The sequence below is a fragment of the Protopterus annectens genome, chromosome 3.part0 (assembly GCF_019279795.1).
Source record: "Protopterus annectens isolate FY-2018-M chromosome 3.part0, PAN1.0, whole genome shotgun sequence".
In the NCBI taxonomy this organism is placed as follows: Eukaryota; Metazoa; Chordata; order Ceratodontiformes; family Protopteridae; genus Protopterus; species Protopterus annectens.
The window spans coordinates 1,619,072,265-1,619,095,546 of NC_056731.1; the positions used below are offsets into that span (position 1 = coordinate 1,619,072,265).

General features: G+C 45.0%; 1 protein-coding gene across 1 annotated transcript in view; it reads right to left on the reverse strand.

Annotated features, from left to right (window-relative positions):
- Positions 1-23,282, reverse strand: part of UBR5 (ubiquitin protein ligase E3 component n-recognin 5) — a 3,965,620-nt gene that overhangs the window by 2,760,719 nt on the left and 1,181,619 nt on the right. The window contains exon 19 of the mRNA XM_044065648.1: positions 22,923-23,066. Within this exon, the coding sequence (XP_043921583.1) occupies positions 22,923-23,066 (144 nt within the window). The remainder of the gene's footprint in view (positions 1-22,922; positions 23,067-23,282) is intronic.

Below are 23,282 nucleotides of genomic sequence, written 5' to 3' on the forward strand. Positions count from 1 at the left end.
AGAGTTGCATTTGTACTTGTTGTGAAGTGACTTGAGTGCATGCATTATGTGGCGGATCCTGGCACCCGACAGGCAGCTGACTGCAATTTTCTCCTTTTTCAGCCTGGTGAGTGGGACATCAGTGTGCCTGACTATGGAGTCACCTATGACTAAAGTGTTGGGTACGTTGTCTTGCCTTAGGAGCTGTTGTTGGGTGGCTCACTGGTGTGAGCTATGTGTTACTTTGGTTGTGACTGGTGATTGTCTGCATTTCAGCTTCGGAGGTCCTTGTTGCTTGGGCAGGTTAATGTTAAGAGCCTCCGCATATGTGGGTTTAGTGTTACTATGTGTGGGTGTTGATGGTGTGGGTTTTGAAGGGCTTTGTGTTGCTTGAGGTGTAGTGCAGGTGTTAACCTTCTTTTCTGGACTGTCTACCACAACCTTGGCTGGAGAGAGCTTTGCTTCCAGTTTGGCTATGCAAGTGCATCTCTTGCAGGTTGTAGTGTTGGGTGTTAGGAGGAGAGGGTTGTCTGTGTACATGAGGCAACTGCTGCATTGCCCCAGTATGCCCAGATTCACCAAGTGGCCATGAGAAATCACCGGAAGCTGACCCTTGGACATGCCTGTTTAGGTGCTTTTTTGTATAGTACAAGAGCTGTTTTCCCTTACCTTTACAAGGTACTTTGCAATTATATGCTGTTTAGTGCCTATGATTAATTTCTCCTTATTAACAAGGAGAGTTGAGTGCTTGTATTAGTTTAAGGCTTCCTAGTGCTTTCCAGCAGGTTCTAGAGCAAGTGCTAGTCACAGGGATTCAGACTTTAGTGCTACTACTTAGAAACTAGCTAGTTTTAAGGGAAAATTTGAAGAGCAGACTTTCTGGCACCTGGGATAGTTTAACCGTGGCCCTGCGGTGCTGTACGATGCAAAAAAACGAGCAAAGACAAGCGTTTTTAAGCCAGAAAGTTGAAATGAATAGAAATCCTCCAAAAATGCCTAATAAAATTACAATTTCAGAGCTAGAAACTACTCCTCTAGTGTTAGACAAGCAGTACAATGCTCACCACTCCCACTGGTAAGCAGTAGGACCTTCCTCTACCACAGCAAGGTATGGATAGTTCCGAACACCGAAAATAAAGTCCTGAAACCAGCAAAGCCTGGGATCAGGAGTATCCTAGCTAGGAAAGGTGGGAAATGAGCAATCAAGTAGGAATATTTTTTTTGGTTAAAACAGGCTAAAACAATGCAATAACACAGTAAATAAACATAGAAAAGGCCAACACACTTGTGTTTGTAGCCCTAAACAGTAAATGCAATTAAAACTCTACAAAATTAGCAATTTAAAACTTTTTAAATGAAGCAAGGCAAGCGCACAACTGAAAAATTATTTAAGAGGCAGAAATACAGTAGAAGTAGCTATTCTACATATATAGAAAAGTCTATATATACAGAAAAACAGCTAAAACAACACAAACAATTCAGATGCAGTGCAACCTAGAGCACTTGAGCTGTTGCAATATTAAGGCAAATACAACCCAAGTGTGATGACTGCAACAATGAAACATGAAGAAAGTACAGTTGTGTACACTTACCATAAATGTAGATGTTAGAGTGTATTCACTGTTGCAGTCATTACATTTGGGTAATCTTGCTGGCAGGTTGCCCTCAGTCGGCCTAAATTCCAAAGTCTTGGGTCCTGCGTCGGTTGCTGTCACCCATTCCCTGACGTCAGGTCGCCAGGGGTATAAGAGATGCAGCCGACGCCATTTTCTTCAGTTTTTCTTGCCCCAGATATCAGGTGCCCTCTAAAGGGTAGCCAAAATTTATATATATATACGTATATATAAAACATGCATGCACCAATATAAACTTTCCCTTCATCTACAAGCAAATACACCACATAGGTTGTATAGATCAGAGAAGGAAAGATAAGTTCCAGCAGAAATAAGGGGGATGGCGGGTGAGTAACCTGGACTGCAACAGTGAATACAATCGAACATCTACATTTATGGTAAGTGTACACAACTGTACCATGTTCTTCGTGTTTCACTGTTGCAGTCATTACATTTGGGTAGAGTCCCAAAGCTATGGTTGGGAGGCTGGAGCTAAACAGCATTATGAGCGGCTATGAGGCCCTGCAGAACTGCAGTGGCAAAGCCTGCCCTGGATTTAGAGTAAAGTGGCAGATGATAATGCTTTGTAAAGGTGTGCACTGAACTGCAAGTAGCAGCCTCTAAAATGTGTTTAGTTGGTACTCCCTTGAGAAAGGCTGCTGAAGTGGCTGCAGCTCTGGTTGAATGTGGCCTAATGCCCTTAGGCACTGGCTTGCCATGCTGTGAATAGCAGAAACAAATGCAGTGGCCTATCGACTTTGAAATAGTCTGCTTGGAGATAGCCTTTCCTTGTGATCCTGCAACATATGCCAGTAGTAATTGCTCTGTCTTCCTGAAAACTTTAGTTTTGTCCAAACAGAATCTAAGCTGTCTGTGTATGTCCAAAGAGTGCAGAATTCTCTCCCCCTTGTTCTGTGGATTTGGATAAAAAGTTGGCAAATGAATAGTTTGGTTAAGGGCCACACTGGACACCACCTTAGGCATAAATCTTGGGTTTGTCCTCAGAGAGACCCTGTCTGGATAAAAAATGATAAAAGGTTTGACAGCCATGAGTGCCTGTAGCTCTGACACTCGTCTTGCAGAAGTTATTGCTAGGAGCAGAGCTGTTTTCTAAGATAAAAACTTTATATCAGCAGTAGCAGCTGGCTCAAAAGGAGGTAGGGTGAGTTTTCCCAAGACATAATTGAGGTCCCATGCAGGCATTGGCGATCTCCTTGGAGGCCTTAAATTTTTGGCTCCTCTGAGGTACTGCCTTAATAAAGGATGAGAAAAGATTGGTGGCTCTATATTGTAATGAGCCGAAATGGCAGAGGCATGAATTTTAATTGATGAAAAAGATAGGCCTTTGTCCAGCATCTCAGTTAAGTATTGCAAAATCAGAGGAATATTTGGTACAGCTGTATCAGTTCCTTGTGCCTGGTTCCAAGCACAAAATCTCTTCCATTTTCCAGCATAAGATTTCCTAGTACTAGGCCTACTGGCTTCCAAAATGACATCCATCACAGCTTTACTGAGAGGTGTGCTTTGTATGGCTACATTATCCACCATGCTGCCAGGCTTAGAGTCCTGAGTTGGTTGTGCAGGATCTGATTGTTTTGTTGAGACAGTAGATGAGGTATTTGAGGTAAGGTCTAGGCTGGGCACTGAGACAAGTTCCTTAAGATCGGATACCAGTACTGGCGGGGCCAATCTGGGGAAATCAGTATCATCTTTGGTTTCTCCTGTCTGACCTTTAGGAGTACCTTGGGGAGGAGAGGCAGTGGAGGAAAGGCATATACTGACAGGTTTTTCCAGTTGAAAGATAAGGCGTCCACACTTTCCATTACTGTCTGTGATAAGTCCTTGTGCAGAATCTTTTTAGTTGGTAGTTGTGAGGGGAGGAAAACAGATCTATGTCCGGGCATTACCATTTCCTTGTTATCATGCTGAAGACTTGTGGATCCAGCTGCCACTCGTGGGGATCCATGAGGTTTCTGCTTAGTTCGTCTGCCAGAGTATTTTCCTTTCCTGGCAGGAATTGTGCCTGCAGATGAACTTGGTAAGTCAATGCTGTGTCCCACAAAGCCATGGCTAGTTTGCAAAGGGGGAAGAATGTGTGCCGCCCTGCTTGTTTATATACCACATGACCATGGTGTTGTCTATCAGTAGTTGTCCTGGATGAAGTAGGTCCTTGAAGGATATCTGGGCAATTTGAACAGCTAGCATCTCTTTTTGACTGATATGTAGATGCATTTGGTTTGTGGGCCAGGTGCCCTGAATACATCTTCCTGCCATGTGGGCCCCACAGGCATAATCTGATGCATCGCTGGTTAGGGTCTGGGTGGTGTGGGGTTGTGAAAAGGAAAGGCCCTTGTTGTGGTTGCATGCTGCTGCCCACCAAAGCAAATCTTTCCTTAGACAGGGTATCATAGGTATGATAGTTTACAGGTCCTGAGAGTGTTGACACCAAATGCTTTTTGGGTAGCACTGAAGGTTCCTCATATGCAGTCTGGCATATGGAATGAGTAGAATGCAGGATGTCATGAACCCTAGAGGTTGCAGGATTTACATTTTGGATAAAGTACAATTGTGCACACTTACCATAAATGTAGATGTTCGAGTGTACTCACTGTTGCAGTCATTACATTTGGGTAATCTGCTGGCAGGATGCCCTCAGTCGGCTTGATTAACAGTCTTGGGTCCTGCATCGGTTGCTGTCCCTTCTTCCATGACATCAGGTCATCAGGGGTATAATATATGCAGCCGACACCATTACATCAGTTTTTCTTGCCCCAGAAGTCAGGTGCCCCCAAATAGGGAGCAAATAAAATAAAAAAAAAAATAAAAAAAATGTACCTCCAATCCCAAAAGCAAATACAACAAAAGGGCTTTTAAGCATAGTGAAAGAAAGTAGAGGCATAGCCAGAGAAAAATAGTGAGCTGGAGGGAGGGTAACCAGGACTGCAACAGTGAATACACTCGAACATCTACATTTATGGCAAGTGTATACAACTGTACTATGTTCTTCGTGTTTCACTGTTGCAGTCATTACATTTGGGTAGATTCCCGAAGCTATGGTTGGGTGGAGGGAATTATACAGCATTAGGACCAGCTATAAGACCCTGCAGGAAACCAGTGGCAAAACCAGCTCTGGATTTAGAGAAAAAAGGTAAATGGTAATGTTTGGTGAACGTATGAACTGACTTCCAGATAGCAGCTTCTAGAATGTCCCTTGTAGGAACACCTCTGAGAAAGGCTGTAGAAGTAGATGCAGACCTGGTGGAATGGGATCTTATTCCCTGGGGGATAGTTTTCCCATGGTGCATATAGCAGAAACGAATGCAATGGCTTATCCATTTGGAAATAGTTTGCTTTGAAATAGCCTTTCCCTCTGCCCCTGCAGCAAATGCCACCAGTAGTTGTTCAGATTTTCTTTGAGATTTTGTCCTGTTTAAGTAAAATCTAAGTTGTCTATGTACATCCAATGAATGCAGAATCCGCTCCCCCTTGTTCTGTGGACTGGGAAAGAATGCTGGCAAACAAATGGTCTGAGCCACACTGGATACCACCTTAGGCATGAAGGATGGATTGGCCCTGAGAGATACCTTGTCCGCATGAAAAATGATGAAAGGCTCCACTGCCAGAGCCTGTAATTCGGAAATCCTTCTAGCTGAAATGACTGCTAAAAGGAAAGCTATTTTCCAGGAGAGAAATTTTAAGTCTGCAGTAGCAGATGGCTCAAAAGGAAGGGGAGTGAGTTTTTCCAATACAAAATTGAGGTCCCAGGCAAGGGTTGGAGCTCTCCTGGGTGGTCTTAAGTTTTTGGCCCCTCTGAGATACTGCTTTAGAAGAGGATGAGAGAAGAGGGGAGGGTTCTGGGTTGTAATGAGCTGAAATGGCTGCGGCATGGATTTTTATGGAAGAAAAGGACAGGCCCTTGTGAAGCATTTCAGTTAAGTATTGCAAAATATTGGGCACTGCTGTGCTTATCCCGTGTGATTGATTTCAGGCACAGAATCTTTTCCATTTGTCAGCATACGATTTTTTAGTACTAGGCCTTCTTGCCTCCAAAATGACATCCATCACAGGTTTGCTGAGGGATGCTAAGGGTGAATTTAGGTGATTAGTCACGCTGCAAGATTCAAAGTTTGGAGCGGAGTCTGCAGAATTTGGTTGTTCTGCTGAGATAGTAAGTAAGGTGTCTGTGGCAGGTGCTACGGTGGAAGGTGTGACACACTGCGCAGGAGTGGATACCAGTGTTGGCGAGGCCAGTCTGGAGCAATCAAAATCATTTCTGGTTTGTCCTGCTTGACTTTTAGTAGAACTTTGGAAAGCAGAGGCAGAGGGTGAAAGGCATAGACTGATAGGTTTTTCCAGCTGAAGGATAGAGCATCTACTTTCCAGGCTTTTTTGTGATGAGTTCTTGTGCAGAATTTGTCAAACTGATAGTTCTGGGGTGAGGCAAAAAGATGTCTGGACTCCCCCCATTTGCATGTCAACATGTTGAAAATCCGTGGTTCCAGTTTCCATTCGTGTGGGTCCATGAGATTTCTGCTTAATTCGTCTGCCAGAGTATTCAGCTTTGCTGGCAGGAATTGAGCTTGTAGTTGTATTTGACAGGTCAAGGCAGTGTTCCACAATGCCATGGCTAGTCTGCAAAGGGGGTAGGAGTGTGCACCCCCCTGCCTGTTTACGTACCACAGAACCGTGGCGTTGTCTGTCTATCATTAATTGTCCTGGATGAAGGTAGTCCTTGAAGGCTGTCAGTATATTCTGTACAGCCAGCATTTCTTTTTAATTGATATGAAGGTGCATTTGATTTGGGCTCCATTTGCCCTGAAGGCACTTCCCTGCCAGATGTGCCCCACAAGCATAGTCTGATGCGTCTGTAGTTAGGGTTTGGGCAGCAGGGGGTGGTGGGAATGGCAGTCCCTTGTTTTGGTGGCAGGCCTCTGCCCACCACAGCAACTCTAGTTGCAGGCAAGGTAGGACAAGAATCATTGTTTCCAGGCTGTGACCATGCTGACTCCATAAACCTTTTAAGTACCACTGAAATTTCCTCATATGCAGACTTGTATATGGAATTAGAAGAATGCAGGAGGCTATGAACACCAAGGTTTGCAGTATTTGCCTTGCAGAAAGCAGGGTTTTTGTGGCCACCTGTTTGAAGTAAGTTTCCAAATTAATTTGTTTCTCTGGCATAAGGAAAGCCATCTGGGCAGTTATATTCAAGCTTGCACCCAGGAATGTAACTTTTTGAGTGGGTACCAGTTGTTATTTCTTTTCGTTTATAGTGTACCCTAGACAAGTTAGAACCCTTTTTTTACAAATGCCAGATGGTTTAGAAGAGTGTCGTTGTTTTCTGCCTGAATTAGGCAATCGTCCAGATATGGATATATTTGAATATTTCTCCTTCTTATTTCGGCTGCTCTCGTTAGGGGTCACCACATTAGATTAACTGTTTCCATTTCTTCCTGTCCTCTGCATTTTGCTCTGTCACACCAACCACCTGCATGTCCTCTCTCACCACATCCATAAACCTTAACTTAGGCCTCCCTCTTTTCCTGTTACCTGGCAGCTTCATCCTTAGCATCTTTTTCCCCAATATACTCTGCATCCCTCCTCAGCAGTTCCAAACCAACGTAATCTTGCCTCTCTGGCTTTGTCTCCAAACCTTCCAACCTGGGCTGACCCTCTAATACACTTATTCCTAATCCTGTCCATCCTCGTCACACCCAGTGCAAATCTTAACAGCTTCAACTCTGCCACGTCATGCTCCGACTCCTGCCTTTTTGTCAATGCCACTGTCTCCAACGCATATAAAGTACAGTTTTGTACCTACCATAAATGTAGATGTCCGAACTGGATAGCATCTGCAGTCATAACAACTGGGTTGTCCTGTCGTCAGGCAGCCCTTCAGTCGGCCGGATTCCAAAGTCCGGGTCCGGCTTCGGCTGATGTCGCACTTCACCCGACGTCATCTCTGCTGGTCTCCGGGTATAAAGGCTCAGCCGACGCCATTTTCTTCAGTGTTTCTTGCCCCAGATGCCAGTTGCCCTTCCTGGAAGGCTAATTTTTGGATAAATGCCAATGTTTCCAAAAGGATAGAAGGCAAACTCAGAAAATAAGCATGTATGTACATATATACAAACAAATACACCATAAGAGACTCCCCCCACTAGCTAGCTATTAGGAGGGTAAATACCCTAGGAGTACCACAGAGGGAAGGAGGGAGGTAATCCTGACTGCAGATGCTATCCAGTTCGGACATCTACATTTATGGTAGGTACAAAACTGTACTATGTCCTTCATGGATGCATCTGCAGTCATAACAACTGGGTAGAATACCATAGCCAACTAAGGGAGGAGGAAAAATAGATTATGGTGTGGTTAGGATCCCTTGCAGCACAGCAGTGGCAAACCCTGCTCGGGATCTGGAGTACAAAGGTAAGTTATAATGCTTGGCAAATGTATGCACGGAGGTCCAAGTAGCCACCTCAATAATGTCCTTGGTTGCCACTCCTCGTAAGAAGGCTGTGGTAGTGGCTGTTGCCCTTGTAGAATGAGGCCTTATGTTCTGTGGAATTGGTTTTCCATGGAAGGAGTAACAGAATCGTATGCAATTTCCTATCCATTTGGAGATTGTCTGTTTGGAAATAGCTTTTCCTTCCCTTCCTGTTGCATAGGCTACAAAAAGCTGGTCAGTTTTTCTGCTACTTTTTGTTCTGTCCAGGAAGTAGCGTAACTGTCTGTGTACATCCAAGGAATGCAGCATTCTTTCCCCTCTGTTTTGTGGGTTGGGGAAGAAGGTAGGTAGGTGGATTGCCTGGTTTAAAGACACTCTGGATATCACCTTAGGCATAAATGTAGGATTAGTCCTCATGGACACTCTATCTTGGTGGAAGATTAGGAAGGGCTGTACTGCCATTAGGGCCTGAAGTTCAGAGACCCTCCTTGCTGAGGTTATTGCCAGTAGGAAAGCAGTTTTCCACGATAGATGCTGTAGGTCCGCTGTAGCTGCTGGTTCAAAAGGTGCGAGTGTCAGTTTTTTTAGCACAAAATTCAAATCCCAAGCTGGCAATGGTGGTTTCCTTGGAGGTTTTACATTCTTGATTCCTCTGAGGAACTGCCTGAGTAAAGGATGTGAAAAGACAGGTGGATCAAAGCTGTATTCTGCTGAAATAGCTGATGCATGCATCTTGATGGAGGAATAGGACAGGCCTGTATGTAGAAGCTCTGCCAGATACTCCAGAATGTTAGCCATATCTATAATTGACACATCTTTTCCTCTTTCAGTGCTCCAAATGACAAACCTTTTCCATTTTCCTGCATAGTTCCTTCTTGTTGAAGGTCTGCGGGCTTCAAGGATAATGTCTTTAACCCTTTGGGAAAGTTCTGTGTTAGTTGCTGCTATGTGATGTTCCATGCAGTCAGTTGCAACGTTTTTAGGTTTGGATGCATGATGCTGTAGTTGTTCTGAGTTAACATCAAAGGCATCAGTGGTATTGGCCACATGTTCTCCCGAGACATGCTCCTCAGCAATGGGTACCAGTGTTGTCTTGGCCAGTTTGGAGCTATCAGGGTTATCCTCGGACGTTCCTCCTTGATTTTTAGTAATACCTTGTGTATCAAGGGAAGAGGTGGAAATGCATATGCTGTTAGACCTTTCCAGCTGAAGGAGAGCAAATCCACTTTCCATGCAAGTGGGTGGAATGTCCTTGTGCAGAATTTTTTGAGCTGGTGATTGAGAGGGGAAGCGAATAGATCTATCTGTGGCCTTCCCCATTTGTTTGAGATGGTCTTGAAGATGTCCGGGTGTAGCATCCATTCGTGGGCATCCAATGTGGTTCTGCTCAATATGTCTGCTAGAGTATTGTCCTTTCCCGGTACAAATATTGCCTGTAACTGGATGTTGTAGCCGAGTGCCAGGTTCCAAAGCTCCAAAGTCATTCTGCATAGGGGGTATGAATGAGTGCCTCCCTGCTTGTTGATGTACCACATGACTGTGGTGTGGTCTGTCCTTATCATCAAATGGCCCTCTTTGAGAAATGGTCTGAAATTTTGGATTGCCAGTTTTACTGCCAGCATTTCTTTTAGGTTGATGTGCAGGTGTAGTTGATCCTCGCCCACAATCCTTGCACGCATTTGTCCAGCATGTGAGCCCCCATCCTAGGTCTGAGGCGGCTGTTGTGATGGTCTGGCTTGCTTGATAGCTGTGAAAGGGTAGGCCTGGGTTTGACTGGCATGCTTGAGCCCACCATAGGAACTCCTGTTTTAGGCATGGGATTAGTGGAATTTCTGCTTCTAGGCTGTGCCTGTGTTGGGACCATAAATTCCTTAGGTACCACTGTAGTTTTCTCATATGTAGTCTGGCATGTGGAACCAAGAGTATGCATGATGCCATGTAGCCCAAGGCCTGCAGAACTTTTCTTGCTGTTAACTTGTTCTGTTTTGTTAGAGCCAAGAAGTAAAGAGGGAGTTCTTTTTGTTTTTCTGCGGTTAGGAATGCCATTTGTTACACAGTGTCCAATTCCGCGCCCAAGAATGTCCTTGTTTGGGATGGTATCAGCCTTGACTTTTGTAAATTGACTGTGTATCCCAGTGCTTGTAGCAAGTAAATGACCCTTTGTAAATCTGTTGTCAGCTTGCTTTTGTTGTCCCCTTGTAGCAGGCAGTCGTCCAGGTATGGGTAAATTTGGATTCCCTGTAGTCTGCAGTGAGCGATTACTGATGCCAGGCATTTTGTGAATACTCTGGGCGCAGTAGATAAGCCAAAGGGCAATGCTGAGAATTGATAATGCTCTGATCCTGCAAGAAATCTGAGGTATCTTCTGCAAATTGGTCGAATGGGGACGTGCAGGTATGCCTCCTTGAGATCTAGTTACCAGCCAACACTCCTTGCCCAGCATGGGAAGAAGTTGCTGTAGGGTCAGCATTTTGAATTTTGGGACAATGATGTATGTATTTAAAGTGGACAGGTCGAGAATAGGTCTCCAACTTTTTTCCTTTCTTGGAACTAGGAATAATCTGGAGTAAAATCCTTTGCCTTGTTCTGTTATTGGCACTCTTTCCACAGCTTTCATCTTTGCTAATTGCATTATCTGCTGTAGAGCTTCTGTTTTTTGATTTGGAGGCAGGTTTGGCATTCCTCTTTTGACTGGTAAAGTGTGAAAGTGGAACCGGTAACCTTGGTCTATGGTTTGCAAAATCCACTTGTCTTTTGAGTGCCAGTTTTTCAAAAATAAGGTTAATTTTCCGCCTAATGGAGCTGCTATTTGTTCCCTGGTAGGTGGATTTAGAGTTAAGTCACTGTGATTGTGCTGTTGTAGTGGTAGTGGCTGTGTCTGTGCCTCTGTTATTACCTTGCCACTGTCGTCCTCTGTAGGCACCTCCTCTGGATTGGTTTCTGCCTCTGGAACGTCTATTCCTGCCCCTTTGGGATCTTGTGGAGTCAGGAAAGGACCAATTTTTGGCAGGCCAGTTCCTGCTAAACCTTGGGGGCTGAACCTGCAAGAAATCTTTAACCGTTTGAACAGATTTTGCCTTTTCTTCCATTTTCTTCATTACCTGCTGGGCAGGTGTACCAAACAAACTGGTCTTATCCATAGGAGCATCTAATAACTTAGCTTTAACATGATCCGGTAAGACTTGTTCCTTCAGCCATGCATGTCTTCTTATCACTGTGCCAGTCATGGCTGATCTAAATGAAGCCTCCAGTGCATCATAGCCACATTTTAAGGAATGGTTACTAACCTGTTGTATGTTATTTACCATTTCTAATACATATTTCTTATCTATAGAGTCATCAGAGGATAGTTTTTTAGTTAACTGATCAAGCATAAACTCTTGGTATTGTATCATGTGAAACTGACAGTTTAAAGCTCTAGCTGAGAGAGTAGCTGAGGTATAAACTTTTTTGCCCCATCTGTCTAAAGACCTGGCTTCCCTTTCAGAAGGAATAGGGTTTTTTGCTGTGGTCGAGGCTACTGCCTTAGGCCCCTGGGATATAGTTTCGGGGTCTGCAAGTGGGGCCTTGTATAGGTGGTGATGAGTGTCTGGTACCCTGTAAAATCTGTCTGGTTTGGCAGGGGCTGGAGGTAAGGAATCTGGTGCAGAGCAGACATTAAAGGCATCGTCCACAACAGAGAGGACAGGAGGTATAGCTAAGGGCCTGTGTTGTGGAAGGTGCAGAAAGGTCCTAAGTCTTTTTCTGGAATCTGAGAAATCCTGTTGCTGCCATTGGAATTGTTCTCGCATGGCATGTAAGGTTTCCCCAAGGGAGAATTCTTCTGGTGGAGAAGCAGCTGGAATGGATTCTTCAGCATCTGAGTCTTCATAATTGGAGAAAAGAGCCTCTGGCTGGTCTGTAATATCCGAGTCATCCGCAGAATCATCAGAGGACACAGGCTGGGGGGGCTCTGCCCTAGGTCTCCTCTCTGGGGGCTGAGAGGCCCTGTCTGGGTGAGATTGAGATCCCCTAATTAAGGATATTAAATCTTCTGCCAGAGTAAGCATTTGTGAACTAGAAGTGGGCCTGGTTGAGGGGGGTTTAACAGGCACTGATTTAGTAGACTTGGCTGCTTTAGCCCTGGCAAAGGCCTTAATGGACATGGCTGCAGGAGGCCTAGCAGCACCACGTGCTGGGGTAGAGACATCCAAAGGGATGGTGTCTGATAATTCACTAGGAACCACTGTAGTAGGTAAAATTTCAGAGGCCGATTCAAGTAAGGTAGCAGGAAGCTCAGAAGTAGTCAAAGATTCAGCTGTGCTTTGATCAGTTTTCTCGGTTTCGGCCGAAACCGAGACACTCGCGGTTTGCTTAACCATGGTTTCGCTGAAACCGTGGACCGCGAGTGTCGGTCTTTTCTTTGCGTTTCTTAACAATTTGGGTAGTCGGAGGATCCGACGGCATAATGTACGCAAAATCTGAACCGAAAAACTGTTCAGCAAACTCCGACCGACGCCTAAGCGTTCGTCGGTTGAAGGAAGCACAGGCCGAACAGGCTGCTACGTCGTGGTCTGGGCCTAAACAAGGCAAACAGTAAGAGTGGAAATCTTTATGAGGTATTTGTTTCCCACAAGTTAAACAGTTATTGACTTTTTCTGACATCGGCTGAGGCAAGAGAGAGTCCCCAACAGGGTACTTAGCTTTTAGAAGTCTTCGAAGTAGTATTCGGTAGTAGTAATCTCTGGATCCGACCGACCGGCACTTGCGAACAGCTTCTGCTTCGGGCGCCACGCGGCAAGAAAGACTGAAGAAAATGGCGTCGGCTGATGCCTTTATACCCGGAGACCAGCAGAGATGACGTCGGGTGAAGTGCGACATCAGCCGAAGCCGGACCCGGACTTTGGAATCCGGCCGACTGAAGGGCTGCCTGACGACAGGACAACCCAGTTGTTATGACTGCAGATGCATCCATGAAGGACATCACAGCTGGTCTCACTACCCTCTTGTAGACCTTCCCTTTTACTATTACTGGTACTCGTCTGTCACAAATCACTCCTGACACCCTTCTCCACCCACTCCATCCTGCCTGTACTCTCTACTTCACTTCTCTTCCACACTCACCATTACTCTGAACTGTTGATCCCAAGTACTTAAACTCATCCACCTTCGCCACCTCTACTCCCTGCATACTCACCATTCCTCTATCCTCCCTCTCATTCACACACATATATTCTGTCTTTGTCCTGCTGACCTTCATTCCTCTTCTCTCTAGAGCATATCTCCACCTCACCAGGGTCTCCTCCACCTGTTCCCTACTCTCACTACAGATCACAATGTCATCTGCAAACATTATAGTCCATGGGGACTCCTGTCTGATCTCGTCTGTCAACCTGTCCATCACCATTGCAAATAAGAAAGGGCTCAGAGAGCTGATCCTTGATGTAATCCCACCTCCACCTTAAACGCATCAGTCACTCCCATCGCAGACCTCACCGCTGTCACACTACCCTCCGTACATATCCTATACCACTCTTACATACTTCTCTGTCACTCCCAACTTCTTCATACAATACCACAACTCCTCTCTAGGCACCCTGTCATATGCTTTCTCTAAAGTCACAAAGACAAGGCCCGGGTTAACAACGACCGCCACCAGTATTGTTGGCAAACAGGGTGCTGGCAGAAATTGGGCTACTGTTGGCCGAAGGAGGAGAAGAGGGGGAAGGCATGCGCGAAGGCAGGTAAAGGCTAAAACTGTGATAGTGAGGGTCGGAACTTTGAATGTTGACAGTATGACTGGTACAGGGAGAGAGCTAGCTGATATGATAGACCGAAGGAAGGTTGATATATTGTGTGTGCAAGAGACCAGATGGAAGGGGAGCAAGTCTAGGTGTATCGGAGGCGGTTTCAAATTGTTTTAACATGGTGTGGATGGGAGAAGAAATGACTTGGGCATTATCCTGAAGGAACAGTATGCTAAGAGTGTTTTGGAGGTGAAAAGAGTGTCGGATAGAGTGATGTTTATGAAGCTGGAAATTGATGGCGTAATGATGAATGTTGTTAGTGCATATGCTCCACAAATTGGGTGTGCGATGGATGAGAAAGAAAAATTTTGGAGTGAGTTGGATGAAGTGGCGATGACTGTACCCAAGGGTGAGAGACTGGTGATTGGAGCAGATTTCAATGGGCATGTTGGTGAAGGGAACAGTGGGGATGAGGAAGTGATGGGTAGGTATGGTGTTAAGAAAAGGAATGCAGAAGGTCAGATGGTAGTGGATTTTGTGAAAAGGATGGACATGGCTGTGATGAATACATATTTTAACAAGAGGGAGGAGCATAGGGTGACATGCAAGAGTGGAGTAACATGCACACAGCTGGATTATATCTTGTGTAGAAGGGCCAGTCTGAAGGAGATTGGAGACTGTAAAGTGGTGGCAGGGGAAAGTGTAGTTAGGCAGCAGAATATTTCTTTGTCTGCAAAAAGCAATTACTGGAGCCAGGCACTTTGTAAAAACCCTGGGCGCAGTAGATAAGCCAAAGGGCAGTGCAGAGAACTGGTAATGCAAGTAGCCTGCTTTGAAGAGGAGGTATCGTCTGCAACATTCCCTGATTGGGATATGCAGGTAAGCCTCTTAAATCTAGAGTTGCCAACCAGGCATCTTTGCCTAGCATAGGAAGTAACTGGTGAAGGGTCAGCATCTTGAATGTTGGAATGTCCAGACAGGTGTTTAGAGTAGATAAGTCCAGAATTGGACACCATGATTTGTCTTTTCTGGGTACCAGGAAAAGTCTTGAATAGAAACCTTGTCTCTTTTTCTCTTCTGGTACTGGTTGAATAGCCCCCATGTTCAAGAGGGACAGTACTTGTTTCTGGGCCTCTGCCCACTGATTTGGGGGGGGCAGGTCTGGCCATCCGTTTGTTATTGGCAACGTGTGGAAATGAAATCTGTATCCCTGGGATACAATATTTAAAATCCATTTGTCCTGGGTTATAAGTTGCCAGTTTCTTGCATGAAGAGCCAGTTTTCCTCCCAAAGGGGCAGCTCAAAGGTAAGTGCTTGGTAAGTGTAAAGGGAAGTCATTGAGACTACTTACCATAGGGAGGTGTCTTGTTTCCAGATTTGGAGGAGGAGGCACCCCATTGTTTTGTTCTAAAAGTCCCTTGTGACTGAAACCTGGAGCCTTTGGAATGTCTGGATTTGACTTGAGTGACTCTCGAAGGAACTGGAAAGGACCAGTTCTTAGTAGGCCAGTGCCTACTAAATCTTGGAGGTTGCACTTGTAAGAAATCTTTCACAGTTTGCATTGATTTAGCTTTATCTTCCATTTTTTTTAAAACTTCTTCAGCCTTATTAACAAAGAGACGGTCCTGTTGTAAAGGAGCATCCAACAATTTTGCTTTAACATGATCAGGCAGATTTTGCTCTGAGCCAAGCATGCCTTCTTAGCACAGAGCCAGTTACAGCAGCCTTGCAAGAGGCCTCCAAAGAATACAAACCACATTGCAAAGTATGTTTTCCAACTTGTTCAACTGAATGCAATAAATCCTGTAAATCTTTATTTTCCACACAGTCAGAAATTAACATCATTTTCTGTTTAAACAGTCCCATGATATGCTGTTGATATTTTAGCATATGAAATTGACAGTTTAAAGCCCTGACTGCCAAGGTTGCAGAAGTGTAAACCTTCTTACCCCATCTATCCAGCGCCCTGTAATCTCTATCAGAAGGGGTAGGATTTTTAGCAGTAGAAGCCTTAATGCCCTTGGAACCCTGAAAAATGGTTTCAGGATCTGCAATAGGATTTTTGAAAAATAATTTGTGGGAGTCAGGAACCCTGTGGTATCTGTCTGGCTTACAAGGAGCTGGAGGCAGAGAATCAGGAGCCATACTAGATTATGAAAAATCATCATCAACAATGTCTAGAACAGGAGGTATAGCCAAAGGCTTATGCTGAGGAAGAAGAAAATCCCCAAGTCTCTCTTTAGATTCAGAGAAATCCTGACTTTCCCAGTGGAAATGTTCCCTTAAGGTATGTAAAGTTTCCCCAAAAGAAAAATCCTCAGGGGGAGAAGCAGAAGGAATGGAATCTTCTGCATCAGAGTCCTCATAAGTAGGTATAGACAATTCCTGTTCATTAGAAGAGTCAGAAGAAAGAGAATCTTGTTCAGAAGATTCATAATCAATGTCTTGCCTAGGCTTCTTAGAAGGGGGGGGTTGGCTACCCCTGATCAGAGTAATTAAATCTTCAGCCATTTTGATCATTTGTTTTTTAGGTATAGGGGCTTGCACATGTGGCCCACGCATCGATTTTTAGGCGTATGTCTAGATTCTGGCATTAGTTTTGAAGATGACATCGGTCTAATATACAAATCTTTAGGCCTGAAAACATCCTCAGAAGCCGGTGCCTGCACAGCGGCTCTGGACCCATCTAAGGTAGAGACATCCGCGGGTTCCATAACTGAAGCATCTCATGGCATACCGGACTCCGAATGGGTCTCAGTAGAGGCCTGCGAATCAGAAGTAGCGGGTATCAGGGGCTGCGAAAGCACCTCACTGAGTACTGGTGAACTGGCGACTGGCTTAGGAGAAGTGTAGTCGGCAGTTTTGGACCTCAACGGCCTGACTCTGTCTTTTTCTTTGTGATTTTTAGGTATTCCGGTAGTCTGACTGCTAACAGATGACATTTCTGGATAATTAAAGCGTGAGCCAAAATATTTAGAAGCAAAATGTACCGACGTTTGATAGTGTGTTGACTAAATTTAGCACAAAACCAACAGCAAGGTACGTTGTGGTCAGGGCCTAGGCAAGGAATACAGTACAAATGAAAATCTTTATGAGGTATTTGCTTCCCACAAGTAATGCAATTATCAACTTTTACTGACATTGGTAAGGAGCAAGAAAAAGTTTCCCCAACGGGGTACTTCGCTTTTTAGTTGAAGACTTTGGTTCTGAAACTCGAAAACGAAAATTTCAGGAGTCGGACGACCGGCACTTGCAAACTGCCTCTGCTTCGGGCACCGCGCAGCAAGAAAGACTGATGTAATGGCGTCGACTGCATGTTTTATACCCCTGATGACCTGACGTCATGGAAGAAGGGACAGCAACCAACGCAGGACACAAGACTTTGTCAATCAGACCGACTGAGGGCAACCTGCCAGCAGATTACCCAAATGTAATGACTGCAACAGTGAAACACGAAGAACATCTGGGTTCTGGTGGCTAGTTGAGAGAAGTAGTCTGTCAGATGGGCTTGTTTTTCTGGAGTAAGGAATGCCATCTGGTTTGCTATCTCCAGGCTTGCTCCCAGGAATGCAAATTTTCTGAGTGAGGACTAGTTTGGATTTATTTTCGTTTATAGTATACCCCAGGGAGGTCAGTTGGTCCTTTACAAAGGTCAGGTGCTGTAACAGCTTTTCCCGACTGTCTGCCTGAATCAGGCAGTCGTCTAAGTACGGGTAAATTTGTATATTCCCTTGTCTGCAAAAAGCAATGGCTGGAGCCAGTCATTTTGTGAAAACTCTGGGAGCAGTGGATAAGCCAAGGGGAAGCACAGAGAACTGAAAATGCATAGATCCTGCCCTGAAACGTAGATATTTCCTGAATGAATCCCTGAGTGGGATCCGTAGATAGGCCTCTTTTAGGTCTAGAGTGGCTAACCAAGCATCCTTGGATAGCATAGGGAGAAGCTGCTGGAGAGTGAGCATTTTGAATTTTGGTATCACCAGAAAGGTGTTTAGAATAGATAAATTGAGGATTGGGCGCCAGGTGCCCTCTTTTCTGGGTACCAGGAAAAGCATGGAATAGAAACCTCGGCCTATCTGGTCTGTAGGAACAGGCTGTATTGCCCTCATGGAGAGCAGGGAATGGACTTGTTGGGCCACTGCCCACTGGTTTGGAGGAAGATCTGGGAACCCTTTTGGGGTCGGCAGAGTGTGGAAATAAAATGTGTATCTCTGGGTCACTATGTGGGTCACTATGTTGAGAACCCATCGGTCGTTGGTGATAGAGGCCCAGTTTTTTGCATGGGAGGAGAGTTTTCCTCCTAGGGGCACAAGCAGGTGGGCAGAAATAAGGGGTGGAGGTGTTAAGTCACTGTGAGTTCTTTCCATAAGGGGGTGGCTTAGCACTCCCGGTTTTTGAAGCGGAGGAATTCCATTGCTTAGATCTCTGCATTCTCTGGGACTGCTGTCTGGGGGGGGATCTGCTTCCCCTAGGTCTTGTCTAAGCTGGCCTTGAGAGGGACGGAAAGGACCAGTGCTTGGGGGGGGGGGGATGGGGCAAGGCCTACTGAACCTCGGAGGCTGGACCTGTAAGAACTCTTTAACTGTTTGTACAAATTTAGATTTTTCTTCTCTTTAAAACCTCTTCTGCTTTGGTGCCAAACAAATTAACTGTTCAGTGGTGCATCCAATAGTTTTGATTTGACATGGTCTGGCAAGGTTTGTTCCTTAAGCCAAGCATGCCTTCTAAGTACAGAGTCTGTGACTGCTGCCCTGCAGGATGCTTCTAAGGCGTTAAAGCCACATTGCAAGGCGTCTTTAGTAACTTGGCTTACAGAATGCATAAGCTCCTGTAATTCTTTATTTTCTGCACAAGCCGGAAAAGTAGATATTTTTTGTTTAAGGAGTTCCAAAGTATGTTGTTGGTATTTCAGCATGTGAAGCTGACAATTTAGTGCTCTAATGGCAAGAGTTGCAGAGGTGTATACTTTTTTACCCCATCTATCTGAAGCTCGGGAATCCCTGTATGAGGGGGTGGGATTCTTAGCTGTGGTTGCCTTTATTCCTTTAGGTCCTTGGGAGAGGACCTCTGGGTCAGCAGTAGGATTTTTGAAAAGAAAGCTGAGAGAGTCAGGGACTCTAATAAACTGGATTCCATAAAGACAACATCCATAACATCCAGGACAGGAGGAATGGCTAAAGGTCTGTGCTGTGATAAATCTAAGAATTCCCCAAGTCTCTTTTTGGACTGAGGATAGTCCTGACATTCCCACTGGAAATGCTCCCTTAAAGTATGTAGGGTTTCACCAAATGAAAAATCCTCTGGAGGAGAGGCAGAAGGAATGGATTCTTCTGCCTCTGAATCCTCATAAGCAGACAAGGGTTGCATGTCTTCATATTCAGACACGTCAGAGTCATTGGACTCCTGGTCAGATAAAACTGCTGGGGACAAGGCTCTTTCTTTTGGAAGAGGTAGGCTGGCTTCCCCTAATAAGCATGATAAGGTCTTCCACCATTTTAAGCATTTAAGACTGAGGCATGGAAGCAGGTGCTTGAGCTTGGGTCGTCTGTTTTTAGGCGTAGTTCACACCCTGGGCCTTAGAAACTCAGTAGTTTTAGAAAGAACTGAAGACGCAAAATAAGTCATCAGTTTGTGTCGAGAATCACTAGTGCAAAGAAGCCGATGCCTGTTCAGCGGCTCCGAACCATCCAAGGTAGAGACAACCACAGGCTCCTTAGTCAAAGAAGAGTCTCGTGGCATACCGGACTCCGAACGGGTCTCAGTAGCAGCCTGTGAATCCACAGAAGCGGGCATCAGGGGCTGTGAAAGCGCCTCACGGAGGACCAGCGAACTGGCGACTAGCTTAACGGAAGCGTTGTCGGCAGTTTTGGACCTGTGCAGTCTGTCGCTGTCTTTATCCTTACGGTTTTTCTGAAGATCGGTAGTCAGCTGGCTTACCGAAGCCATTTCGTAATAAGGAGATAGAGACAGAACATATTTAGCTACAAAAAGGGCCCGACTATGTATAGTTCTGGCGTTGAACAAAGCACAACACCAACAGCAAGGGACATCGTGGTCTGGGCCTAAACAGGTAATGCAGTAAGAATGGAAATCTCGGTGTGGTATTTGCTTTCCACAGGCGAGACACTTGTTAACTTTTTCTGACATCGGTTAGAGCAAGAAAAAAGGATCCCCAATGGGGTACTTCGCTTTAGAAGACTTCAACTTCAATTCTGGAACGAAAACTCAGGTAGCGGCCGACCGGCACTCATGCGAACTGCTTCTGCTTTGGGCTTCTCAGCAAGAAAGACTGATGTAATGGCGTTGGCTGCCTGATTTTATACCACTGACGACCTGACGTCAGTCCTGGAGCGACAGCAATCGACACAGAAATGCTAACCCTCTGGTATTCGGGCCGACTGAGGGCTACCCCTGGCAGGATAACCCAAGTGTGATGACTGCAACAGTGAAATACAAAGAACATCTGCTGCATCGTACCTACACTTGATAGAATGACGGAGCCACCTGGGAGGAAGTCCCTAACAGGGAAAGGGAAAAAGTTTTACCCTCAGAGTCTGGAATCAGAAATAAACTGACAAGCCTGGGGATAGGAAAGCCAACAAATACCTGAACATATGGGTCTGATAATTAACCCTAAAAGCCAAGGTGGCAGAGGTATAAAGCTTCTTGCCTAGCCTTTCCATGGTCCTGCTATCTTTATGAGAGGGCAGCAACTTGGGAGAAGGAAGCAACTGACAGGGCTTATCAGAAGCTACAGACACCATTGAGGGGTCAAGCAGAAGGACACTTCCCTCACATCATATCCTTCGTGAGAAGTTTGAGCTTAAGAAGAAAGTCTATTACACAAAGTTTTAGGTACAAAAGCCGGAGAGATCAACAGGACATATGGTCTTACGAGGCAGCAAGGCAAAACAGACACTGTTTGTAGCAGTCTTTAAGGAGGAATCCGTCTCCCACAATGGCATTTACCCTTCTTGGATGACATGAAACTGCACAAGCAACAAAAAGACAAATAAAACAGGAATCCCAATGGAGTATGTATCTGAAACGGCTCAGTGAAACCAGCTACGGAAAGTAGCATTCAGACTGACAATCAAGAGATGGCTTTCGGACTGGCAGCAAAGAGGTTCCGAGGACGGTACGTCCGGATGTCACCTTTAAGCCCTACTCTACACAAGGAGCACACATGTGACATACGGAGCACCTTAAAGCAACCAAAGGTTTTGGTATACCGGCCAGATGTCGGGCTGCCCCAGGCAGGGAATCCCCAATATTACGAATACTGCAACAGTGAAATGGAAGGACATCACCATTTATGTACCTCAAAAACCTGAGCATAACCCCATTTAAAGAACTCCATCATCCTGGAGATATTGTCCCCAATTAAAATCTCTTCAAAAGGAGTACCAAAACTGGTAGATTCCCATTCCTCTGATACACAGTCCAAAGGAGAGGGAATCTGAGAAGAGTAAGCGAGAGATTCCTCATCCCAATTCAGCTCCTCCTCAAAGGAATCCTGGGTCATTTTAGGGGAGTAGATGCAGGAGGGGGGTTTTGAAAAGAAACTCCCTGAAGAGGTCTCAGTGCCATCAAAACACTAAACATGCCCTGAGTGAAGAACTGCCATTCACTCTGTGGATCCTTAGCAGCAGCAGTAATATGTTTAGTCTTTTGTTTTTTCTTCAATGGGACTTCCACCTTATAAAATTTGGAAGGCTCTGACCCAGGACGTCATTCAATAATGGTAGTAGTTACTTCTCTTAGACTTGAGGAACACCCCTAGACTCCTCAGAAATAACCATCCATGGTCCCCATGAACATCTGAACCAGACATCTGCAATGCCTCCTCAGACGCACTTAAAGTCGGATTCCTCTCAGCATCCAACCTGGTCATGGCAAAGGAATCCAACAATAAAGCCAGATGAACCTCCAGGCATTTACTTGCCTCGGGGGAGAGAGAGAGCTGTTGGAGGCTGACCAGCAGAAGATTCTGGCCTAGGCTTCTTGTCCACCTTCTTCACTGATGGCTGTCCCTTGGAGTGGGAAGAACCCTCCATAGTGTCCTTTGCAAGAAGCATAAGACGGTGGTTTTCAAGATAAAGCACCAAAGAAAGTCTACTATGAAGGGTTTTAGGTACAAAGGTCTAACAAGATGGAACAGGATGTATGGTCATGCGAGATGGCAAGCCAAAACAGACATGGATTACGGTGGTCTTTTTGGGGAATCTGTCTCCCACACTAGCATTTACCCTTCCTGGATGGCATGAAACCCCACAAGCAACAAAAAGAAAGATAAGTAAAAAAGAACCCCAACGGGACACTTATCTGCAATGGCTTGGTGAACCAGCCAAGGAACAGGCATTCAGACTGACAATCAAGAGATGACGTTTGTACTGGCAGCAAAGAAGTTTGAGGATGGTATGCCTGGACATCACCTTTATGCCCTATCTTATGCAAGGAGCATACGTGTGATGTATGGCGTACCTTAAAGCAACCCAATGCTTTGGTATACTGACCAGATGTTGGGCAGCCCTTGGCAGGGGATCCCTAATGTAATGAATACTGCAATGGTGAAATGGAAGGACAGCTTTCTAACATGTAAGGGTGTCTGACCTCGCATCTTTTGCTGGCAAATTTAAACAAACATGTCAGGAATACATATGCAAATACTACTTTCTTAAAGACTGAACGCCTCCTCCAAACTGATGTCAACTGTTATGCACTCCACAGCTAGCCATTAATTGTATATTTAAACACCTACCTGCCTGCTGTACAACTCTCTTTCCGTGTCAGTCATATCACTTAAATATGTTAGCATGGTCTTCTCTCTACTTTTGTACTTGGATTCTTCTTTGCCTACATATTTATCTGCAGATACCATGCTGTTAACTATGACAATGGCCTCTTATTCCTACGCAACTATGGAGACAAGCTGCAAAGCTTCCCTGCTAATGCTGGCATGAATAAAAAAAAGTGGGCAGTCTTCAGTACATATAATTTAAAATAAAAATAGCTGACTGATGGAACAAATTCAGCACTAGGCTTCAGGTACAGTGCTGTTCCAATAACAAGTACATCATACAAATGCTGTTCAAGGAATAAGTGTAAAATGACGTAAGTCGCACAATAAATGGAAAACCTATGGAATAAACTGCATACCTGTAGCTCATCAATTCTGAGGAGCCTACAATCTTGAAGAAGAGAGGAAGGATCTGGTTCGGTGCCTGTAGAGCTCTGGTTGCTTACACTGTTGGATGTACCAGGAAACTTCACTGCAACATACGCACCATCAACTTTCAATACCTAAAAGAAAATATGATCCAAAGTTCAGACTTGGTTAGGAAGTACTCAACGTTCAAAACAAGTTACAAACACAGTAAGTGTGCATAAATGCTTAAAATTATGTACATAACAATGACGGAAAAATCAATCTCCTCTTATCAAATTCTCTACAATGCAAAGAATACTAAGAGATGTTTGTCTGAGGATCCAATTTCTCCTACTGATCCTGACCATTCT